The 18,771-nt window shown below is 45.5% G+C and overlaps 1 protein-coding gene across 1 annotated transcript in view; it reads right to left on the bottom strand.

Moving 5' to 3' along the window:
- LOC104566111 (vascular endothelial growth factor receptor kdr-like) overlaps positions 1–18,771 on the bottom strand; it is a 118,615-nt gene that overhangs the window by 62,124 nt on the left and 37,720 nt on the right. Inside the window, exons 4-6 of the mRNA XM_088527540.1 lie at positions 5,975–6,102; positions 1,942–2,101; positions 329–465 (exon numbers count right to left, since the gene is read on the bottom strand). Of these exons, the coding sequence (XP_088383666.1) occupies positions 329–465; positions 1,942–2,101; positions 5,975–6,102 (425 nt within the window). The remainder of the gene's footprint in view (positions 1–328; positions 466–1,941; positions 2,102–5,974; positions 6,103–18,771) is intronic.

The raw sequence follows: 18,771 nt of genomic DNA, 5'->3' as shown, positions 1-18,771 counted from the left end.
CTTTGAGACTCGCTGCTGTGAGCAGGATCAATACAGGGGCCACCAGGAGCGAGACAGCTATTCTTTCCAACAAGAATCATACTTCTGGCTTTTCTTGCAGGCATTCATTTAGCCTGTGCTTTGCAGTTCAATTTGCAGGATCAAGATGGTCACATAAGTTTCATTCTCATCTGAACTCAAAACATGAACAATTGTATGCTTACAAATGGCTGGCTATTTTTCAGAATAATGAATACTTAGGATTTACTCAGCCTCGTGAATAGATCTTTCTTGGGGTGGGTGGGGACAGACTGCATCAAAACAGAATTCCAAATTTTCATCGACTCACTCTCCCACTAGGACACGTCCACGCGAACTCAATGCGTCCATTGATGAAGGTTTCTGCTCTGCAGTCCAAATAGAGAGTATCTCCCACCAGCAGCTTTTTTGGAGTTGCTTTCAAATCCAGGTTCTGTATTCTGCTCTCTGAAAAATAAATAAATAAATAAAACCAAATGTATAAACATGCAGGCCTTTATCTGCAGCAATGACATTTCAGATGGACTCCACACTCCTTTAAAAGCCTCTCCAACATCATTCCTTTCTTCAGAAATACCTAACTTTCCTCTGACAAACCTATGAAAATTGCTGGAAACTTCAATACAGTGGAAAAATGAGGTCACCTGTGTAAATGGCTGAAAGTACTGTATTACAGCTTATCGATCACACGTGGATGCAGTGATATATGAATTATTTTTCTTGCTTTTGCTATGCTGGGCTCTAACCCTCTATAATCATCAACAGCTCCACAGCCATTCTCATGCCACTCGCCTCCTTGCTCCCACTCCTAATTCAGAGAAGTTTTTAGAAGGGGCTCATCCTACTGAGTACCTCAACATCTGATTATCTAAGAGAAGGTTCATTTCTGTAAAGCATGGCCCATGCCTGTCCTGCCCTCTGATGTCGAGCTGCCTCTGCTTTGGGAGTAGCATCCACAGGTCTTGGTGTTACAGCCTTACTGACACCCTGCATGCATCAGCTCTGAAATGAGCCCCGCGTCGAGGCCGGCCCTCGGCCCCTGCGCTGCCACATCCCGACAACACTCCTACCTCTCACTGTCATTACAGGGTAAGGACTGGCCTGTGTCCTTAGGGGCTAAACAGGGATGAACGAATGTTTTCTTTTAGCTGTGCATGAATGAATGTAGTAGTAAATAATTACTTCAGCAGTGAAAAAAAAAAAGGCCAAGAGAGATTTCCAGCATTTCTATTTGGCTGCCATACAAATTTACCAGCCTGTTGTTTAAAGCTGAATGCTAATTGTATAGAAGGATGCAATGATCTAATGGGAAAGAAGTCACAGTAAGCTCTTCTGTGTGAAAAACAGTGTCTACAAGGAGACCAAGCAAATATATAGAAAACAGAGGGAAAATAAATTGTAAGTGGCTTCATATAAATCCTTAGCACTTCAGAATCTATTTTTTACTTGCTTCCAATTCATATTTTAATTCTGAACTGAAACTCAAGTATGAACATAAGGGAGAGGGTATGGTAAAGCACCAGGATAAACAATATAAAAAAGAAAAGCACTTAATCAGCACTTTAATGTGATTTTTATACCATGATCTTCAGTGTTGAATGACCAGAGTGAGAAAAAAAGCAACTAGTTTATCCTAAACCAGCAATTGTTTTAATGCAAATATCACTCTGTCCACAAGAACTGAGCTTTGGTGAGGTTTGGATAAATGACTCCTGTATTGTATCACCTCAATACTTGGTAGCTTTTTAAAACAAAGAGTGGATCAAATCCAAGTCCTATTGTATAGGAAAAAAGGGGGAAAAGGAGTTTGAGTGTTCCAGTCTGGACTTGCTCAGGGTACCAAGCAGTGAGATAAATCAGATTCAAGGGAGAGCTATGGAATAGAAACACTATGGTCGTTCCTTGGCACGCGTAGTCACTCACCCAGTCTCTGTGCTAGGTAGTAGGATGAGAACACAGTTCCGTTGACATTTGCGGTGCATTTGAGTACTCCAGAGTAAACAAACGAATGAGAGGGGATCACAAATCCTCGTGTGGGGTCCCACACCATCCTCTTGAGGTTCATCTCTACAGAAGAGGGATACTGAGAGAGAAGAGACAGATAGGGCTGGTGAGTCTTTCCCTTTACTCTCAGACCACTGAATATTTGACCTTTTAGAGTGGTTGGTGGTCTCATTCCACACCATCAACATATGCAAACAGAACAGCCCTCCCTAATGTATTTGAAATCCAAACCTTGGATGATCCTAACTGGAGCCCTTGATTCAGTAGCTCCAGACCTTGCTTCAGTGGCTCCATTCCTCTCGGCTCCTTCACTGCAAACTCTCCTACCTAGTGGAGGTTCCTCACCTCTCTCCAGGAAATACTTACATCTATCTTAGAGGAGTTTTGCAGTAATCTTTCTGCAACTGCTTAAGAACAAAATGTGCTCCTCCTAAATTTACATGTTCCTACCATACATTTTTTAGGAATCTCGCAAGACAGTAAAAATACATGTGCAGCTGGACGCCCAAATTCAGAAGGACTCAAATAATCGACTCCCTTGCTGACAGGCACCTATAAGCTAGGTGTAGTCGGGCTAGTCATCAGCTTCTCTCTACAGCGCAGGAAGGGATGAGTCACTTCCAGAGGGCCCTACTGATCTCCGCCGAAGCAGCCTAGCTGGTTTACTTAAGCTGCTAAATTGTAATATGGCTGGAATAAAGGAATATAGAAGCACAGAGATTTTTTTTTCCTCATATCCATAAAAATTTTTAGTATTCTGAGATTCTTGAAAAAATGACATATTTAATTTCTGTTTTTGGAGGAGAAGTGAGGATATTAAAGAGTAAGGTGGAAAATAAGCTCAAGCAAATATTAATTCAGTATGAAACCTATGTGTATTCTTGAACAGCACCAATGTCAAACAGGTTAGCTTTTTTGAGTGGGAATAATGAGTTTAATATTATTATTAACAGGCAGGGAAATTCTTTATTTACTAGAGAAAATGCAATTTACTTTCTAATCATTGTGGGAAAATCCTGGATTACAGTGAGGAATGAAATGTGTGAAATTCAATCCAGAGGCGGGTGAAAGCGCAGATGGCCGCAGTGCACCCGCCGGGCGCGTGGAAGCCGGGCTCGCGCGGGACGCGGGGGGCTCGCGGCGGCTGAGGACGGGCTGCAGGAGCCCGCCACCCGTGTCCCTGCCCGGGCTCCGCGGAGCAAGGCGCGTTACCGTTCTGCTTTTCAGGATTACCTTGTTCTCGCTTCTGGAGGGAAGAGCTGCACTAGGGACTGCAAGTGGCGATCTCCCCCGTGACGCGGTTAGTTGTGCTCTTATCCTTGTGCTTAGACAGCAGCTAATCTAGTTTTCTGTCTCCAAACAAGCAGCCACCGTACGTGGCACTGCAGTTTAAATACGATTCGCCTTAAATAATGCTCTTGCTCTAAAGCAATTTCAGCTTCAGGCCCTGAGAGCTGACACTCATGCCACTTGCGGGAATAAGCTACTCATCCCTTTGGCGTTATTTTTGATCCCTTATTTTTCCATATTTGGCATCAAGCAAAGACCAAGCAGTGATTGCGGGACAGGGCTCGGCGGCAGCGCTGCAGGGAAGCCGGCAGCGTCTTCCTTTCGGAACAGCGTTTTCCTCCGGGCAATCGCAGGAAACATGGATTTCATGTCAACGCTTTCAAAGGTTTTGCTCAAATCATTCTGTGGCTCAGATCCGTTCAGAAAATTTAGGGAAATTACCAAACAAGATCTGAGACCTGCGGCTTAATCACACTTTAACACATGTGAAGGTCAAAGTTGCAAGAGGCAAAAATCCACTGAAGCGGAGCAGTCAGCAAATAGATGTGCCAAGACTGAGCACTGCTTCTCACCCCGAATTAAGAGCATGTTAAGCACATTAATAATAATAATTTGAACCGTTATGTCTTGCTCTGGCTTTCTTAATAACACAGATAATATGTAGAGTTTGCCAGGGTCTGTTTAGTATTAGCAGCAGTACCTTGCCCCATACATATTTAAAAGCCAGAGAGTGCAATGATTTTAAAGTATAATGGTAACATAAGAAACGTAATTTATGAGGAAAAAAAGTGCATTTTCTACAGGAATAATGAAATGTGATAAAGTTGAATTTCATGGTTTGGCAGCTCTGCTCCCTGATGGTTAGGGGAAGGGAAAAGAAAAAATAACCCTACTCAGGGGGCCCTTTTCAACACTCCACACACATAAAATGCTTTCATAAAATATTCAAAAATATATACTTAAACGACCAAACAAAAAGCGTCAGTGCTGCTTGAAGGAAACCGCAGTGGCTTTCCTCCCTTTGAAGTCCGTTGTCTATCAGCGATTAAATTTGGAAGAAGAGGATGTTCTAAATTTGTCTGCTCGCCTTGTTCACCTCTCCCCCCCATCCTTACCTCCACCCCTTCTCCCGCCCCGCTTCCTCTTCGCCTGGGAAGCAGCCACGGCGGCTCCACACGGCGCTAGGAAATTCCCAGACAGGGCAAAACAAGCCGGCGACTTTCCGCAGCCGGCCGGCCGGGCCGGCCGTGGCGGCTCCTGGCGCCAACGCGCACCTCCCTACGCGCATCCTCGGCAGCGCCGGGGCCGTGTCCGCCGCTCGTGGCCCATGGACCTTCCTTTGGGGAGTGACACTCAACACACACATCCCCTCCCTGCAGTCCTCGCGAAGAGGAAGAAACGTTGAAGGGCAGGTTTCTTTGCAATTCAAAGGGGAAATCAGCAGAGGTTTCATTCCACGTAGCAAGATCAAGGACCTCGGCTTGCGTTTGAAGAAGTGCCTGGGATAGAGCAGAGCTCGCTGCCCACAAAGGAGGGGATAAATCTGGAGCTCTGCTCGGTGGGGCTTCCAAGGCCACGTTTAGACTCGTGGCTCTGCCGCAGTCGACAGTGATACTCCAGCAATGAATTTGGTTGAAGCGGGCTGAAGTAGGATGGGGATGTTTCATTTTTATAGTCAAGAAGGAGACAGTGATAACACTTATCTGAGCTGAAGTGATAAGCTATACATGGAGAAGAGTTTTATTCCTCTCTGCTTTAATCCCTACTGGCAAAACTTAAAAACAGAGATCTGCTAAAGTAATAAGGCTAGCGCTGTCCCCACGCACGTCTCCTGGAAATCTGCCATTGGCTTCGGCCAGAGCTGGAACATTGTCCCAGGCCTCCATGATTTCACGTGCTGTCTCCTAGGAGCAGGAGACACTCAACAACCAGAAGAAGCAGCCCAGCCTCTGCGCGTGCTCTTATCGAGGCCTATGCAGCAAAACAACCTCGTTGCTCACAGCCCTCCAGTGCAGGCTGCAGAGGAAGGCTCTGAGGCAGAGCTTGGGCTGCACTCAGGAGACCTGTACTCTGCTCCTTTCACTGCTGGGGGCCTCTGGAGAGCAGTTCAAAAGCCCGTTAAGTGATTGTCACCACATCAATTCATTGGCTTTAAGGAAGTCCTTGACCTTAAACTTCCATTTATATTCTGCAAAATGCCCTTGGTCTCCACAGGCTACCGTGCAACTTTGATATTCAGATGTAACTGCTGCCCAAGGAGTAGAAGCTGTAGTCATCTCCCTAACTTGCTTCTAATTTATGAAATCACACAGAATCGGGCTGCTCTTATGAGGAAGAAACCTCAGGGAATAAGCTTTCATGGGCTAGCTAATAGCCAGTCCTGCAAAGAATTTTCAAGTAAAATACTCTCTTGCCATCCATCTTTGCTAATGCATGCAGGAACATCAAGCCACAGCACGGGAAAAATTTTGGACCGACTCAACCTAAACCCAACAACAGCGCTGTGCACAGTTTCATATTAATGCCTTGCTAAAACAGGGCTGTACTTCTGGATTTCCAATGCCTGTGGTATTCTTTTAAACTTTCCTAGCTTCGTGCATTTTATTTTGCAGTTTTACCCAAATCTCTGAATTATTTTGGTTTCTCTGAAGCAATCACTTACCTGTAGAAGCTTGGGTTTGATGTCTGGAGAGGTAACACGGCAGGGGACAACCACCGTTTTCTTAGCATCTAAAATGTAGATGATATCAGGATGTTCTGGGTAAATCTGCACAAATGGATTTCTGTAGTCTGCAGGGAAAAGAACACGGGTGTGTGAAACTCTTTCTCTCCTGGACGATGACCACAGCAGCACAGAAATACTGATCTGGGAGCTGAGCTACCCCTGGAAAGTGAAGAGATGCTCCCTGATATCTTGCCTGCTTACAAAAGGCAGTGTCATATAAGGATTGTAGTCACTGGCTACAGACTGCCCCATTTCTAACCTCCTTCTATTAATTTGCAGAGAAATCCTATAAAAGTTGCTTTTCCCATTGATTCCCTCGCAGTAAAAAGCCCAGGTGTCAACAACACAGGTCTTGGTGGCAGCTGAGTTCTTCCCTCAGTGCTCTGTATTTCTCTCCCAGGAGATGCTAAACTATTAGGGTTTCCCCAGCTGTTTGGTGTTACAATAGGTTTACAGAAGTTAAGGTAAAGCCACTGAAAGCAAGCTGCCTTTGGTAAATGAGAATCCCTAGAGCTCTGTGGAAAGTACTCCAAAAGGGAAAGTACACCCAAGATACCCCCCTAAATGGCAAGAATAATCTGTTTAAACTAACAGAGAGGTAACTTGGTCACCCTTGGGAAACTATGGGATTTTGCACACATTTGCACCAAGAAATCAGACTGAATTTTCATATATAGTGGAAATAAATAAAAGTCGGAGGTAGTGTAAATCATAAAAATTCAGAGCCCGCTACACTGACGGTTCATTGCATGAATGAATAATGGTCATCAGGAGATCCAAAAAGAACTCTAGAGTTGTGTAATCTAGAAACCTCCAAGATTTCTCTAAAAAGCATTCTTTGATTTGAGCTTTTAGTTCCTCCTTGTCAGATAGGCTTACCCTTAAGTTTCAAGTACTATTCAGCAAATACTGCAGACTCCAGCACATAGCACAGAACTGCTTTTGCTTTGGATTATGCTGTTTACAGGAAAGGAGGCGCACGCTGTTTGATAACCTCCACACACACAGCCTTGACCTGGGACCTGCCTCCATGCACTTCATTATATTATGGCTCCAAACAGCTTCACCTAGCGCATGTGAAGCAGCTGATGTGAAGTGCTGTGCACAATGTAGCTTGCAGAAATCTGCCTCTAAAGTACACTGGCAGTGTTTTAAAAAAGAGGATGTGCTATGGGGAAATGAAAAGCAGGTTTTGAAAGCATGCTTAACTGCTCCCAACTGGGCTCAGCTGGTAATAGATATGGCTGGCATGGACTAACATGTCTAGCCCTGTGGACGGATAAGGAGGTCTCCAACAAAGACCACACTTTTAATGGCTTTAGAAAAGGGAAATTCCTATAATACAGGGATACATGCCCTATAATGGCATATTTCTGTCCAAACACGTGATGAAGTCCACATGTCACCAACTTGAGAGGGGGGTGCTATTTTAGTGAGATGGGGACGGTATTTTCAGGGCCCCTTGCTGCTGTCCTCGGTGGAGAGGCTCGTGTCAGCGCACGGGGAGGCGAGCGGAGCCGGCGTCAGGCAGCCGCGTACAGCGCGTTCAGGCAGCCCTTGCTGGACAGTTCCCAACGGGAACTTCTTCCCCCATACCCAATCCCTGGCAAACATTATTTTGCTTCCAATCTGTGGGGGCTCATTTTCAATTTAAAGCAAATATTCGCCCCTTGGACCCTATTAAGGAGCTGTGGTTATTTCATGCAGGAAGATCTGCATTTAAATTGTACATGAAGTGCTTGTCTGTGCTGGATTTCTTCTGGGTAACAAAGCTGGTAGAAATGAGATAACTCTGCTTGTGCTGCGTTTTTATGTAGTTGCCAACTTCTTTCATCAAATAGATGCACTGCTTAGATGGTGAAAGATGTTTCACCATCACTGCTCATTCTACTCCTCTAAGGGCCACCTGTCAGCACGAGGACTTCTAGTTTTCTGCTAGATATTGGTGATGGTTGTTGGTCATCTGCAGGCAGTTTGGACATGGGACATGAGATTTGGATTTACTCTTCCTTCCCACAGCACAGCTCCAGCGAGAAAGGGAATTGCAGAGCTGGTTTATCATCTCCTCCTCCACTTTGGGTTGATGACCTTATGGCTCATTTGGGAACAGATCATTCATTTGAGCCAATCGGTGTTCATTTTTGACAGCAGTCTTTGCTTAAGGGTCACAGAATCGCAGAATGGTTGAGGTTGGAAGGGACCTCTAGAGATCATCTAGCCCAACCCCCATGCTCAAGCAGGGACAAATAGCACACATGGCAAAGGGTCGTATCCAGCCTGGTTTTGAAGACCTCCAAATCACTCTTTACCCTCACCCTGCTCCTGCTCAGTAGGTATTCAGGGGAATACAGGGCAAGATACTTACAGTTCGACCTTGTGTGCCTTCTAGATATCAAAACACTGCTTAAAGACAAATGTTATGAATACCTAAAACAATTCAAACATAACGAAAAAAAAAAAAGAAAAAGAAAACAGCAGTACTTTGGAGTGGGCATACACGCTTTGTTTCCTTTCTGAGATAAACTGATGGAATTACATAAATTGATGGAATGAGAGAGCTAAATCAAGAAAAATACACTGAAAGCATTGGGAGGAGAACAAGAGGGAATAAATAGTGAGGTGAAGGCACCAGGGTGGGGCCTTGCTCACAGGGAAAACCATGGTTAGATAGACCATGAGGACAGCCCTCTGGATGGTATTGACAGAAATGACCTTGCAATGAAGTAGTGAGAGCAACAGCTCTCAAATACTGCAAGAGATGTCCAAAAAAAGAAGATGTTTTCATTCTGGTTGCGTAACTCACAATAACTCTACCTCCTTTCATGAATATTTCACAAAAATATTGAAAAAGTTTTAGAGAAATGTAAAGGAAAGTAAGGACATTTCTTTGTAACCTCTAAGACTTTCAATAATCTGTGAGATTCTGATAATTTTATCACTCCTAACGTGCCTTTTTAACATCCCTTTCCCTCAGTCCTACTCCCCCTGTTTACTCTTGGTCCTACTCCCCGTTTACGTTCGGTCCTACTCCCCGTTTATCCTTGGGCCTACTCCCCCTGTTTACTCTCAGTCCCTTTTCCCCTGTTTACCCTCAATCCTACCCCCCTCCCCGCCGTTTACCCTCAGTCCTACTCCCCTGCTTACCCCCAGGTCTACTCCCCTTCTTTACTCTCATACCTACTCCCCTTGTTTACTCTCCGGCCTACTCACCAGCTTTACCCTGGGTCCTACCTCCCCTGTTTCCCTCAAGCCTACTCCGCCTCTCCCTCAGGAGATGTTCAGGGGAATACATGTAAGATCACTTCACAGTTTGACTTTGTGTGCCTTCTACATTATCACTGTCAATACACTGTCACGCCACAAAAAGAGAACTAGCAACTTCAGTACCCCAAATCTTCAGTACCCCAACATTCTTGAAAGGCAACTGTACAGAGAGGGTGAAATTTTTATCTTATCTGTGAAAAGCCATGGAATTAAGTGGCCTTAATTCATCCTCCATCATATGTTGGAAATAATTTCTCTTGATATGTCAGTTTGTAGGATTAAAACACCCACTTTCATATTTTGTAGATCTTCCTTGCATAGGCACATACACAGCTGAATTTAACAATTCATATCTTTAAATTTAATTTTCCAGAAATTAGATGTCATTAGAGACCCACCAACAGATGCACCATCTATTTCAAAGGCCCTTACCTGAATAACCACAGAAGCTTATTAACCCACCACAGTGGACACCTACAGGGAAGATTCTTCCCAAATAAAGACAGATTAGGCAAACCTGTCTCGAGGCAAGAGGGGTTAAACTTATTAAAGCAGTTATTAAAACTTCTAAGTGAAGGGATCATTTCATCATTTACTCCCTGTGTTCACATGACACAGTCGAGTGATCATACAAGCTTCCAACTCATCATGGAAATATGTAAGTGCTGTCCCTTGGAATCAATCTTCAGACCATGAACTTGGTGCTCATGAGCACGAGTTCCTCCTCTCCACCTCCCAGAAGACCGTCAGTCAAACCGCAAAGGGTGAAACGTGACCTTTGGGACAGGGAAGAGGGGCTGATGCCCTTTGTATTCTTGGCAATTTAATTTTAGCTTGGAGACTTAGAAATCGGTATCTTTGCAGAGTGAATGCACCACGTGATGAGGCACAAGGACAGCAAGTGCTGACAGGGCTGCTCGTGTGGGTGGGAGAGGTCACAGATGCTCCAGGGATGCTTTACAGCAGGCGCCAGGGTCGCTGTGCAAGTACCGGCGCCACGGGATTGACAGCAGCGGAGCTGTGACACGGAGTGGCTAGGAGCTCTTCAAAGCTCTTCCGTGCCCTTCTTGAGCTCAACACGAGGCACTAAAGCAGAAGTCAAGGACCACAAATCTGCACGATGTATCTTTTCAAATCGTGCCTCTTCCTGCCAGCTTCTATTCCACGCACTGACTGATTCTGTCTGGTCTATAAACAACCAGGTACTTCGGAGTAAGGGCACTGGAGAAAACCTTATGTGAGAGATATTAATTAGAACCCTAAATTAGAGCTGATTTAGGAAGCCTCAGATACACAGCTGGGCTTTCTGGATGGGCCTGCACGGGGTCTAATCAAGCCTCCACATGAGAAACTTGATCAGCAGACCACAGCTTTGTAGCTAGTTCCAAACCTTAAAACCAATACAAAATATTTACACTCAGTCCATTTGGTCTAATGCACTTTCCCAAACAGGTCTGCTAAGTTGTTAGATTGAATTACATTACAAAAATGTGTTTAAAGCTTGTCTGTGACCATTAATCCTGCTTAATACCTCTCTACTTCCAAGATTGACTTCACTCAGATTCTGTTTTACAACAGATCTAAAAAGAATCAATTTTTTTCAGCCATAAAGACAACAGTCTCAGACTCAGCATGACACTTGCAAACTGTCGGAAAACACCTAAATGGGAAGCATGAATATACCTTATATGTTATAGAAATTATATTTCATTCCTCATTCATTTTTAATGTGAGCCAGCACCTAAATTGCCACATGTCTAGCCAGTAGATAGAATTACCCTGCCCCACATCACAAGCTACAGGCTGAGCTGGAAGCCAAAACATATAAATCTGACCTTCTACCACCAGGATTTGAAATCTAGAGAGGGTTTTAAAATGACCATGCAGGGAACTGAGCAACTGCCAGTGGGTACCTTGGGAATGGTTTGCACAGAGAACTAAATACTTCCCAGTGAAACTCCTAAGTAGCTTGGACTGAGCACATAACGGAAAGGAGACAGCAGGAGTGTCCCCACCGGCTCCTATCAATATGTTCCAGCCTTAAGCTAATCAGCAATTGGGTATCTCCTTGTAAAGAAGTGTCTCAGAGACTGAACTCCTCTAAACAACAGCGTCAGGGTCACTTTTCTTTAAAAAATGATAACCTTGGCTGCGGGGAAGATCTCTGCTCCCAGCTGCTGCAGCTCAGTTCCCCTCAGCTGCTCAATGTGGAGAGATGCAGAGTCTGAAACGCCTGTGTCGTCCTGCAGCCCAAGATGGGAAACTCTGGGCACCCATCCGGGCTGCGCTCGGAGGAGGCAGCAGCTCCGGGCAGAGGGAAAGGCCCTTCCCTTGGGTCTCAAGGTGCCGGTACCGGCCAGGCAGCTCAGTGGGAGTTGCAGGAAGCCACCGCGCGGCCGGGCTGCTGCTGTTTACCCAGCATGGCTCAAGGAGAGCGGAGGAAGCGGACGCAGTGCGACAGCAAGGGGAAGGGGCCACGGGCGCCAGGAGCATGAGGCATTGCTGCACACAAAAGAAACTCAAAGGTCAAGTGCCTACAAGGACATTGTTTACCTTAAGGCAGCAAGGCCCTTCATGTTTAAATGCCCATTCTGTCTCAGAGGAGATTACTTGCAGCTCAAGAGGAGCTCAGGGAGGGTCCCTTTTAACTCACTGCTCTGATAGCACTCGCCTGAGAACATGCGGATCCAGTCGGAGCCCCAGGGTGACAGCAGGCGGACCCAGCTGGGGCAGCAATCACATATGGGGCTTCTTCGCCTCTCAGTGACATTGAGTCTCTTGCAAGCGCTATCTGGAGCGTGGCTGGATAGGTACCATGCCGTGCCGGGGGTTTACAGCTATGTCAGGCTCACTTGTGCTGCAGAGCACCGTTTGACTCCGGCTTTCCAGCGGGCTCCCAGCCCCGTCCCACCAGCTGAGGAAGCGGAGGGGACTCGAAAGCACTCAGCATCCCGCGCGCCCACAACCCAGCATGCTCAAACCCAGGCGCTCGCCTACAGCTCCTGTCTTCTCAGTGTTACATCACCTGCCCGCGTGTTCAAAGTGTCCTCTCGAGACACACACACAAGATTTTGTACAGGCTTTCTGGCACTTTTCATTTTGGTTCGGGTTTCTTACGTTGTGAAAGCAATTTGTCTCCTGGTATTTGTATCATCTCTGAAATGGTGGAGTTAAGATCACTTCTGCCTTCAGATATAATCCATCACCCCACAGAGATGATGAACGCTAAATGTCTCTTGAGGACACTCATCCACTTCTGAACATTTCTGTGAAATTCCGAAATGTTCTCATTTTGCGTTTCTCTCTGTTCCTGCACAGATAATTCTCTCACCTTCACTATCCATTTTCTTCATTCAGTCCTACCTTAAAAGAGCAGACTGGCTGGGGAGCCTGGGTGATGAAAGTTTCACAGGTTTTTTTTGACATAATTTCCATAAAGTTTCTCTTGTTCACTGTCAAATACACTAAGAGGAGGTTCATATGCTGTTCTTTATGTTAACAGGATCATTAGCAGGTAAGCAGCACTTTGGACAGAATATTTTGGACAGCATTACAAGGAATTGCCTAATCTGCTGTACTCGTCATGCCAACCTACCAAACCTACCTCCTTCTTCTAGGAACAGGAGTAACTTTATAAAAGTCACTTGTCCAGAAACTGCATCTTTTAAAATAAAAGTCTTTTTCAGTTTGCCAGGCAAATGAAAAAACACTGGCTGTGGAATGTGTAGATTAAACAGAAAACAGCATATTTTATCTTTAGGCAAAACAAAAATTACTGCAACCTCTCCGAACCCATTCTGAGTCAACATGAAGCATTCTGCTTTGGTCAAATGAAATACATTCTTCCCTTGGAGACTGCAGTTAGAAACACAAGAACTTTTTTAGAGAAAAATATTACTTTAAAAAATGTTGCTTCAAAAATTGTGGAAACAGAAAGGTTTCATTGCCAAACAAAATAAAGCCCAAATGGAACTTTTTTCTTTCTTTTTCTTATGTAGGTCTCCATACTTAGGCTGAAATTATGTTTGGAGGATCAGATGGCCATTAAAGAACTGGTCTCCTACATGAGCTGCTGCTAGCAACACAGCTTGGGTAAGACTCAGCAATTAGCAATTTCTGGGCAGATAAGCAATGGGAAGGAAGACATAGGGGAATGTGTGTGTGTGATCTGGACTGTCAAACTTTCATTTAGAAATTCTTTATCAATGAAAGGGAGGGGACTGTTACATCCTCCTGCTGCAATGTTAAATGCTGTCACTGACTTTTTACCAGAAACCCATTCTGCTCACTCACACTGTATTTCAAAAAAGCTCCTCCATTTGAAAATGCCCCTTTAGGATAGGACTTGAAGATACTGGATGTCTTGATTCAGGATTGAAAGTGCCCTACATTTCCCCTAGATCAGGCACTCACAGCTTGAGGAACACCACGGAGGGCCCCACATGTTGACACTGCCTGTATTCCCACTTGATGTGGCCCTAACCTCTGTGGAGTAGAATAGGGGTGCCAGAGCCTTCGACCACTCTGCGAGACAGTCGGCTTATCTGGGAGGCTCCCCACTGAGCAGACAGGACACTATTTGCCTATCTCAGCTTGCTGAGTGTCTGGCAGCTAGTGTAGCTGTCTCAGTGTCTCCAGCATATAAAAAGGAAGAAATGCAGCCCCAACTCTCCTCTCACTGGTGCTATCTTCTGGAAAGCAAGCCAAAGCCCAAGTCAGGGCTGTCACCCTGGCCCTGCATGTCTACTTCTCACATTCAGATTATCTCTGTGAACTGTCAAGTGAATTAAGGAGGCAGAAATCAGTTTCAAAGGATGTCAGGACCAAAATATGATCTCATGTGAGGGGTGCTTTCCTGCACCTCAAGCCTCTGTGGATTTTGTTCAGTGGGGAAGGATGAGAAAGATGGGGCTTCACACCTTGGCTCTGCACTCCCTGCTAAGGCAGAGCCCGTCCTCACGCGGTTCTTGCACCACCTTCCCTTCCTGCTCTTTGCAATAGCAACACCACGTAAATGGCAGTCCAGAAAGCCAAATGTCAGGAAACAAATTAGCCCAGTCACCCTGCCACGTACCAAACTCACAGTGACTTCAACTTCCAGCTTTCTTATTTTTCACCTCCTTATTTCTGACTGAAAACAGAAGCTAAAAAAGCAAAGGGTAATAGTGTCCAAAGCGCCTGTTTAGAGGGCTCGCCAGGTCTTGGGCAACACACAAAAGCTTGTTCTATGTTTTCATTTGGTACATCTTCATTTGCCTCTGAAAATCACCAAAGGTGACCAGGGAAACTGGGAGTGCATTGCTCTCAAATGCCTCTGCCTGCCTGCTGGGAGCATGTGGGGTGTCTGTACATCACCAGGCCTCTAAGACCCAATATAAAAAAATCTAGCAAATAAAAACAAGGGCAAAGGAAGAAAGAATTCATTTAATGTATATCTAGTCAAAAGTTATGGAGCTTTCATTCCCTTTTAAGAGCTTTGTGGCATGCCTGTAAATATATCATCCTTTCGATGGAGCCCAGGAGGTAGGAGGTCCCATGCAAGCTATAGAACTATCATGCTTTTAAAATGCCCAAGAAGCAGAGAAGGAAGAAAATAAGTGAAAAAAAAATCACTTAAAATTAAGCTGATGCCTCACAAAGCTTTTGGAATGAAAACTGGGCTCAGCTTTGCTAGAGGGAAGTTAAAACAGGGAAAGGTATTTGTAAAAATATGCGGATAAAATCTTACGTGTTGGTTATCTCTATCATTTCCAGAACTATGTTGCTTAACAAAATAATAAAGATGTAGGTATTTGCCGCTGGCCTTGCTAGCCCAGGAAAGCTGCCCTTAATGTTTGAAGGACATTCTAGGATTCTTTAGTTTGTGAATTATCGATGCAACTCATGAAGTGCTATATTATGACTGGCAGTCCCTGGGACTGCAGTGCTTCTCTGCTCACCTTTGAGGTGATCCCTGTCTTTGCCAGTATTCAGGATTCAGACATTTCAGTGGGTGGCAGCTTTTCTGAACCATCTGGATTCGGACTTGTGGGACAGCGATCACTGATGTATCATGATGTATCATGCTCATATAAATCACCTTGTGCCAATTACAGGTCAGAGGAGGTGGGACTTCTGTTTTTTTGAAGTAGTTAGCTGAGAACCAGCCTTAGCTGAGAACCAGCCCTAACATCGCCATAATTACTTTCAGAAACAGGATAACAGCCCCGTTTTGCTTAAAACATAAAAAATAAAGCATACCTGTTGTTGGCACTGCTAGTCCTATGTCTTCAAGCATCCTGCACTGCATCCTTTAACCTTCTGTTCTAGTAAAGCAGCACTGTTTGGCTGCATGGACAGGAATGCACAATTTGGAAATATGGATGAGCTTTTCTGGACACTATTTGGCAAGACAGGACCAGATAAGGTCAGTGAAGCTGCCGATGGCAGGAAGTGAGGCAGAACCTCGCTCAGGCTCCTACTGACACATTCACGGAGTGGAGCAAAAAGGCAGGCAGCAAACGCGGTGCCGTTACAGTACGGAGCTAAGGACTGCGGGGGCAAACGAGAGCAAAAGCTGCAGCAGCATTTCCGACAGCACCGGGAGCTCTTCCAGCTAGCGCCCTGAGGACTGCCTTACTTTGAAGCACTTGCTCTGCTGACTGTACCTGTATTTCAAAGTGCTGAGAGCTGCAAGTCCCAACTTCTGCCTAGGCTGAGGCCTGGGGTAGTGCTTTGGGCAGGGAGAGAAAATCTTTGCTTGATGTGCTTTTTTTGTTCTTCTTTCCCCTCTTTCCTAAGCCCTGTTAAATTTTACACATGCCCCAGGAAACACAGTATACTGGACCACAAAACAAGACAGCCTGCACTCTGCTTGGGCCCAGAATCACAAAGGTTAAAAGAAACGAAGCTGTTTATCCCAGGGAAGCATCTGCTCATGTCGGAAGGGTGACTGCAGGAGACAGGAACAGGCGGCACTGCCTTTCGTCTAGCTCCACAAGAGTCCTTTACTCTGGGGGTTCCTAGGTGGGCAGCAAATTTGCAGTGAGGAGACGGTCTGAGCACCAAGGATGGGCTTCCTGGACTCCCTTGCAATGAAGTTAAACTGTGGAGTTAAAAAACTCCAACTACTTCTGCTCCGGCCACGAGCTGCAGTGTATTTGCAACAATGAGGTGAGCAACAGGAGAAGGGGCTGCCTGCTTTTTAATTAAGATCGCTGGGGCTTGCAGCTGCAGCAGGAAGCTGAAAAGGCCCCAGGAACAGTTATTCAGGATGAGCATCCCGAGCTCTCCCTGCGGCAGCCCGTCCCCGCGCAGCTGGGCCTGGAGGCCGACCCCGCTGCCGTAGGGTCCCTTATGAGCCGGCTGATGTGTAGGGGTCTCAGCTCGACTGCACCAGCCACGAGGGCTGCCGAGTGCCAGATTGCAGTGGAGCTGAGACACTGCACTAGGGAGGCTGTAAAAACAGAAGCGAGCACAGGAAATAATAGCCAATAAGCAGCGCTTCCGATACAATCATGTTCTCATTTCAGTGTCAAGCAGCATGACAGGAATGAAGGGAAAAATCCCATTCTCTCTCCTTTTTTGGCAATCATGGCTTGTAACCGCTGAGGAACTGCCAGCCTTTAGGGACTGGCTCAACATCTTCTCGCTCCACCTGGCTTGGCCGTATAAACACCCTGCTGGGCACTCGCTCTCTCCCAGGGAGGGTCTCTCCTCCTCCAGGGAGCTCTTCTGCCCCTCTCCCCTGCCCGGCACCCACAGGGAATGTTGATTTTCCCTTGGAGACAGTCAGTGCCCAGGCAGAGGAGGGCCAGGTTCCTTAGAAAGGCAGGGTTGCAGGTTGAAGAGAAGCAGCCCACCCTGGCCAGCAGCTTTCATGTCCCCAAACAGCAACCATGTATAGGAACTGCAGGGGAAGAAGAGCGTGCCCCATGGACAGCATCCAGGCTGAGCTGGAAAACGCTTGATTTGAGCCTTGCGGCCTCTGCAGGACATGGATTAGATGCTTCCGCACTGACCGTCTATTCCCAGCCATTCAGCCATGTCGTGCACAGTACAAGGTGGCTCATTATTGTGCCTGCACTTCCCTCCATAGCTTTTAAAGCCTAGGAGCCTGGGCAAGGTTGCTAGAGCAGGGAGGGCCTATCACACAAGGAAACTGCAGCTGCAAGGGGAGATTCTTTGAGGTGATTCAGAAAAAAACAGTCGTTTCTCTAGTTGCTGTTTTTAAGGGCATTAATAGGCTCAGGCAAGCCGGAGGACATCCTGTGATTTTTTTCACATTAGCAGTGTTCCAAGTGCTTCCACCACCGGCAAGCATTTCATAACTCGAGATATTTTCTTAAGAAAAGTGCTCAGGCGGTCCCAAAAGATCCATAACATTTCCTGCACGTGCTCCCACCATAGAGTAATGAAGTCCTGCACAGCCAGCCAGGGCACTGAATCAGGACAGAGAATGGAGGTTTTCAATGCACAGTTTCCTGTAGTTCAGGCATTAGGTTGGGTTAACAATATTGGATGGGGGGCATCTGAGCAGTGTGTAATGCGAAAAGGAAACAGCTCAGCACAAGAAGTAGGGTGGATAAAGAAACCAGGGCTTGGAGTAACAAGGGAAAACAGGGAAAACAAGGAAATAGAAAGGGAGAAAAAAATGACTGCAGGAACTAACAAGTAGCACCAAAAAGCCTTTTTCCGATAGAGGAAGACTTGCTGGAACAGCAGGATAAGGGCACAAGAGGACTATTTTAATCAGACAGAGAAAGGCAGGAAAATCTAATCCACATGAATCAAACAGATGGGTTCACCTGGTAGCTCAGAAGTTAATTTAGCTGTATGGACATAAAAATCCTCTTGGGACGGCCCTCAGGCCTCCTGACGGTTCCACCAATTAACCGTGCCATGAGACTACTAGAGCTGGCTAGCAAATGCTTAAGTGTTTCCTGTCAGCAGATGATTTAATGAACTATTCAAATAATATCAGCCAAACTCATTCCCTCTCTAGCATTTAAGAAGAATATTCAAACAATCATACGTTAGTTATTAGTGGAAAATAATGAAATTCACCCATTTGTATGAGTATGTGTGGGAAACTTAACGGCAACACTGCTCAGCACCCATGCAGTTTGTGTCATACCCTGCTCAAGATACAAAAGGTCAGCTACACTACACTTACAGTCAGAACTTGGAAGATCCTGCATGATTCAACAATTTAATAATGCATTTGTCAAATAGATTGGAAAAAAATCATAATTTTCCAGGAATATTCTCTTAACAAAAAAATCGTACTATTGGAATTGCTGTTTATGGTGTTATATTCGCTGATAAGTAGAAAACCCTGCTTATCTGAAGATTATTTTTCTACATAATATTAGACCTGAACTCAACAATTCTCATGCATGGAGGGGAGGCAGCTCAAAAAATGGAAAAGAAAGGAGAAGAAAAGAGGTTTTAAAGAAGTGCCTGTGAATTCAGCTTCCACGGAAACCCAA

This window comes from Tinamus guttatus, unplaced genomic scaffold (assembly GCF_059628265.1).
Source record: "Tinamus guttatus ecotype Peru unplaced genomic scaffold, ASM5962826v1 Tinamus_guttatus_pri_ptg000287l, whole genome shotgun sequence".
In the NCBI taxonomy this organism is placed as follows: Eukaryota; Metazoa; Chordata; class Aves; order Tinamiformes; family Tinamidae; genus Tinamus; species Tinamus guttatus.
This window is presented reverse-complemented; position numbering and strand designations above follow the sequence as displayed.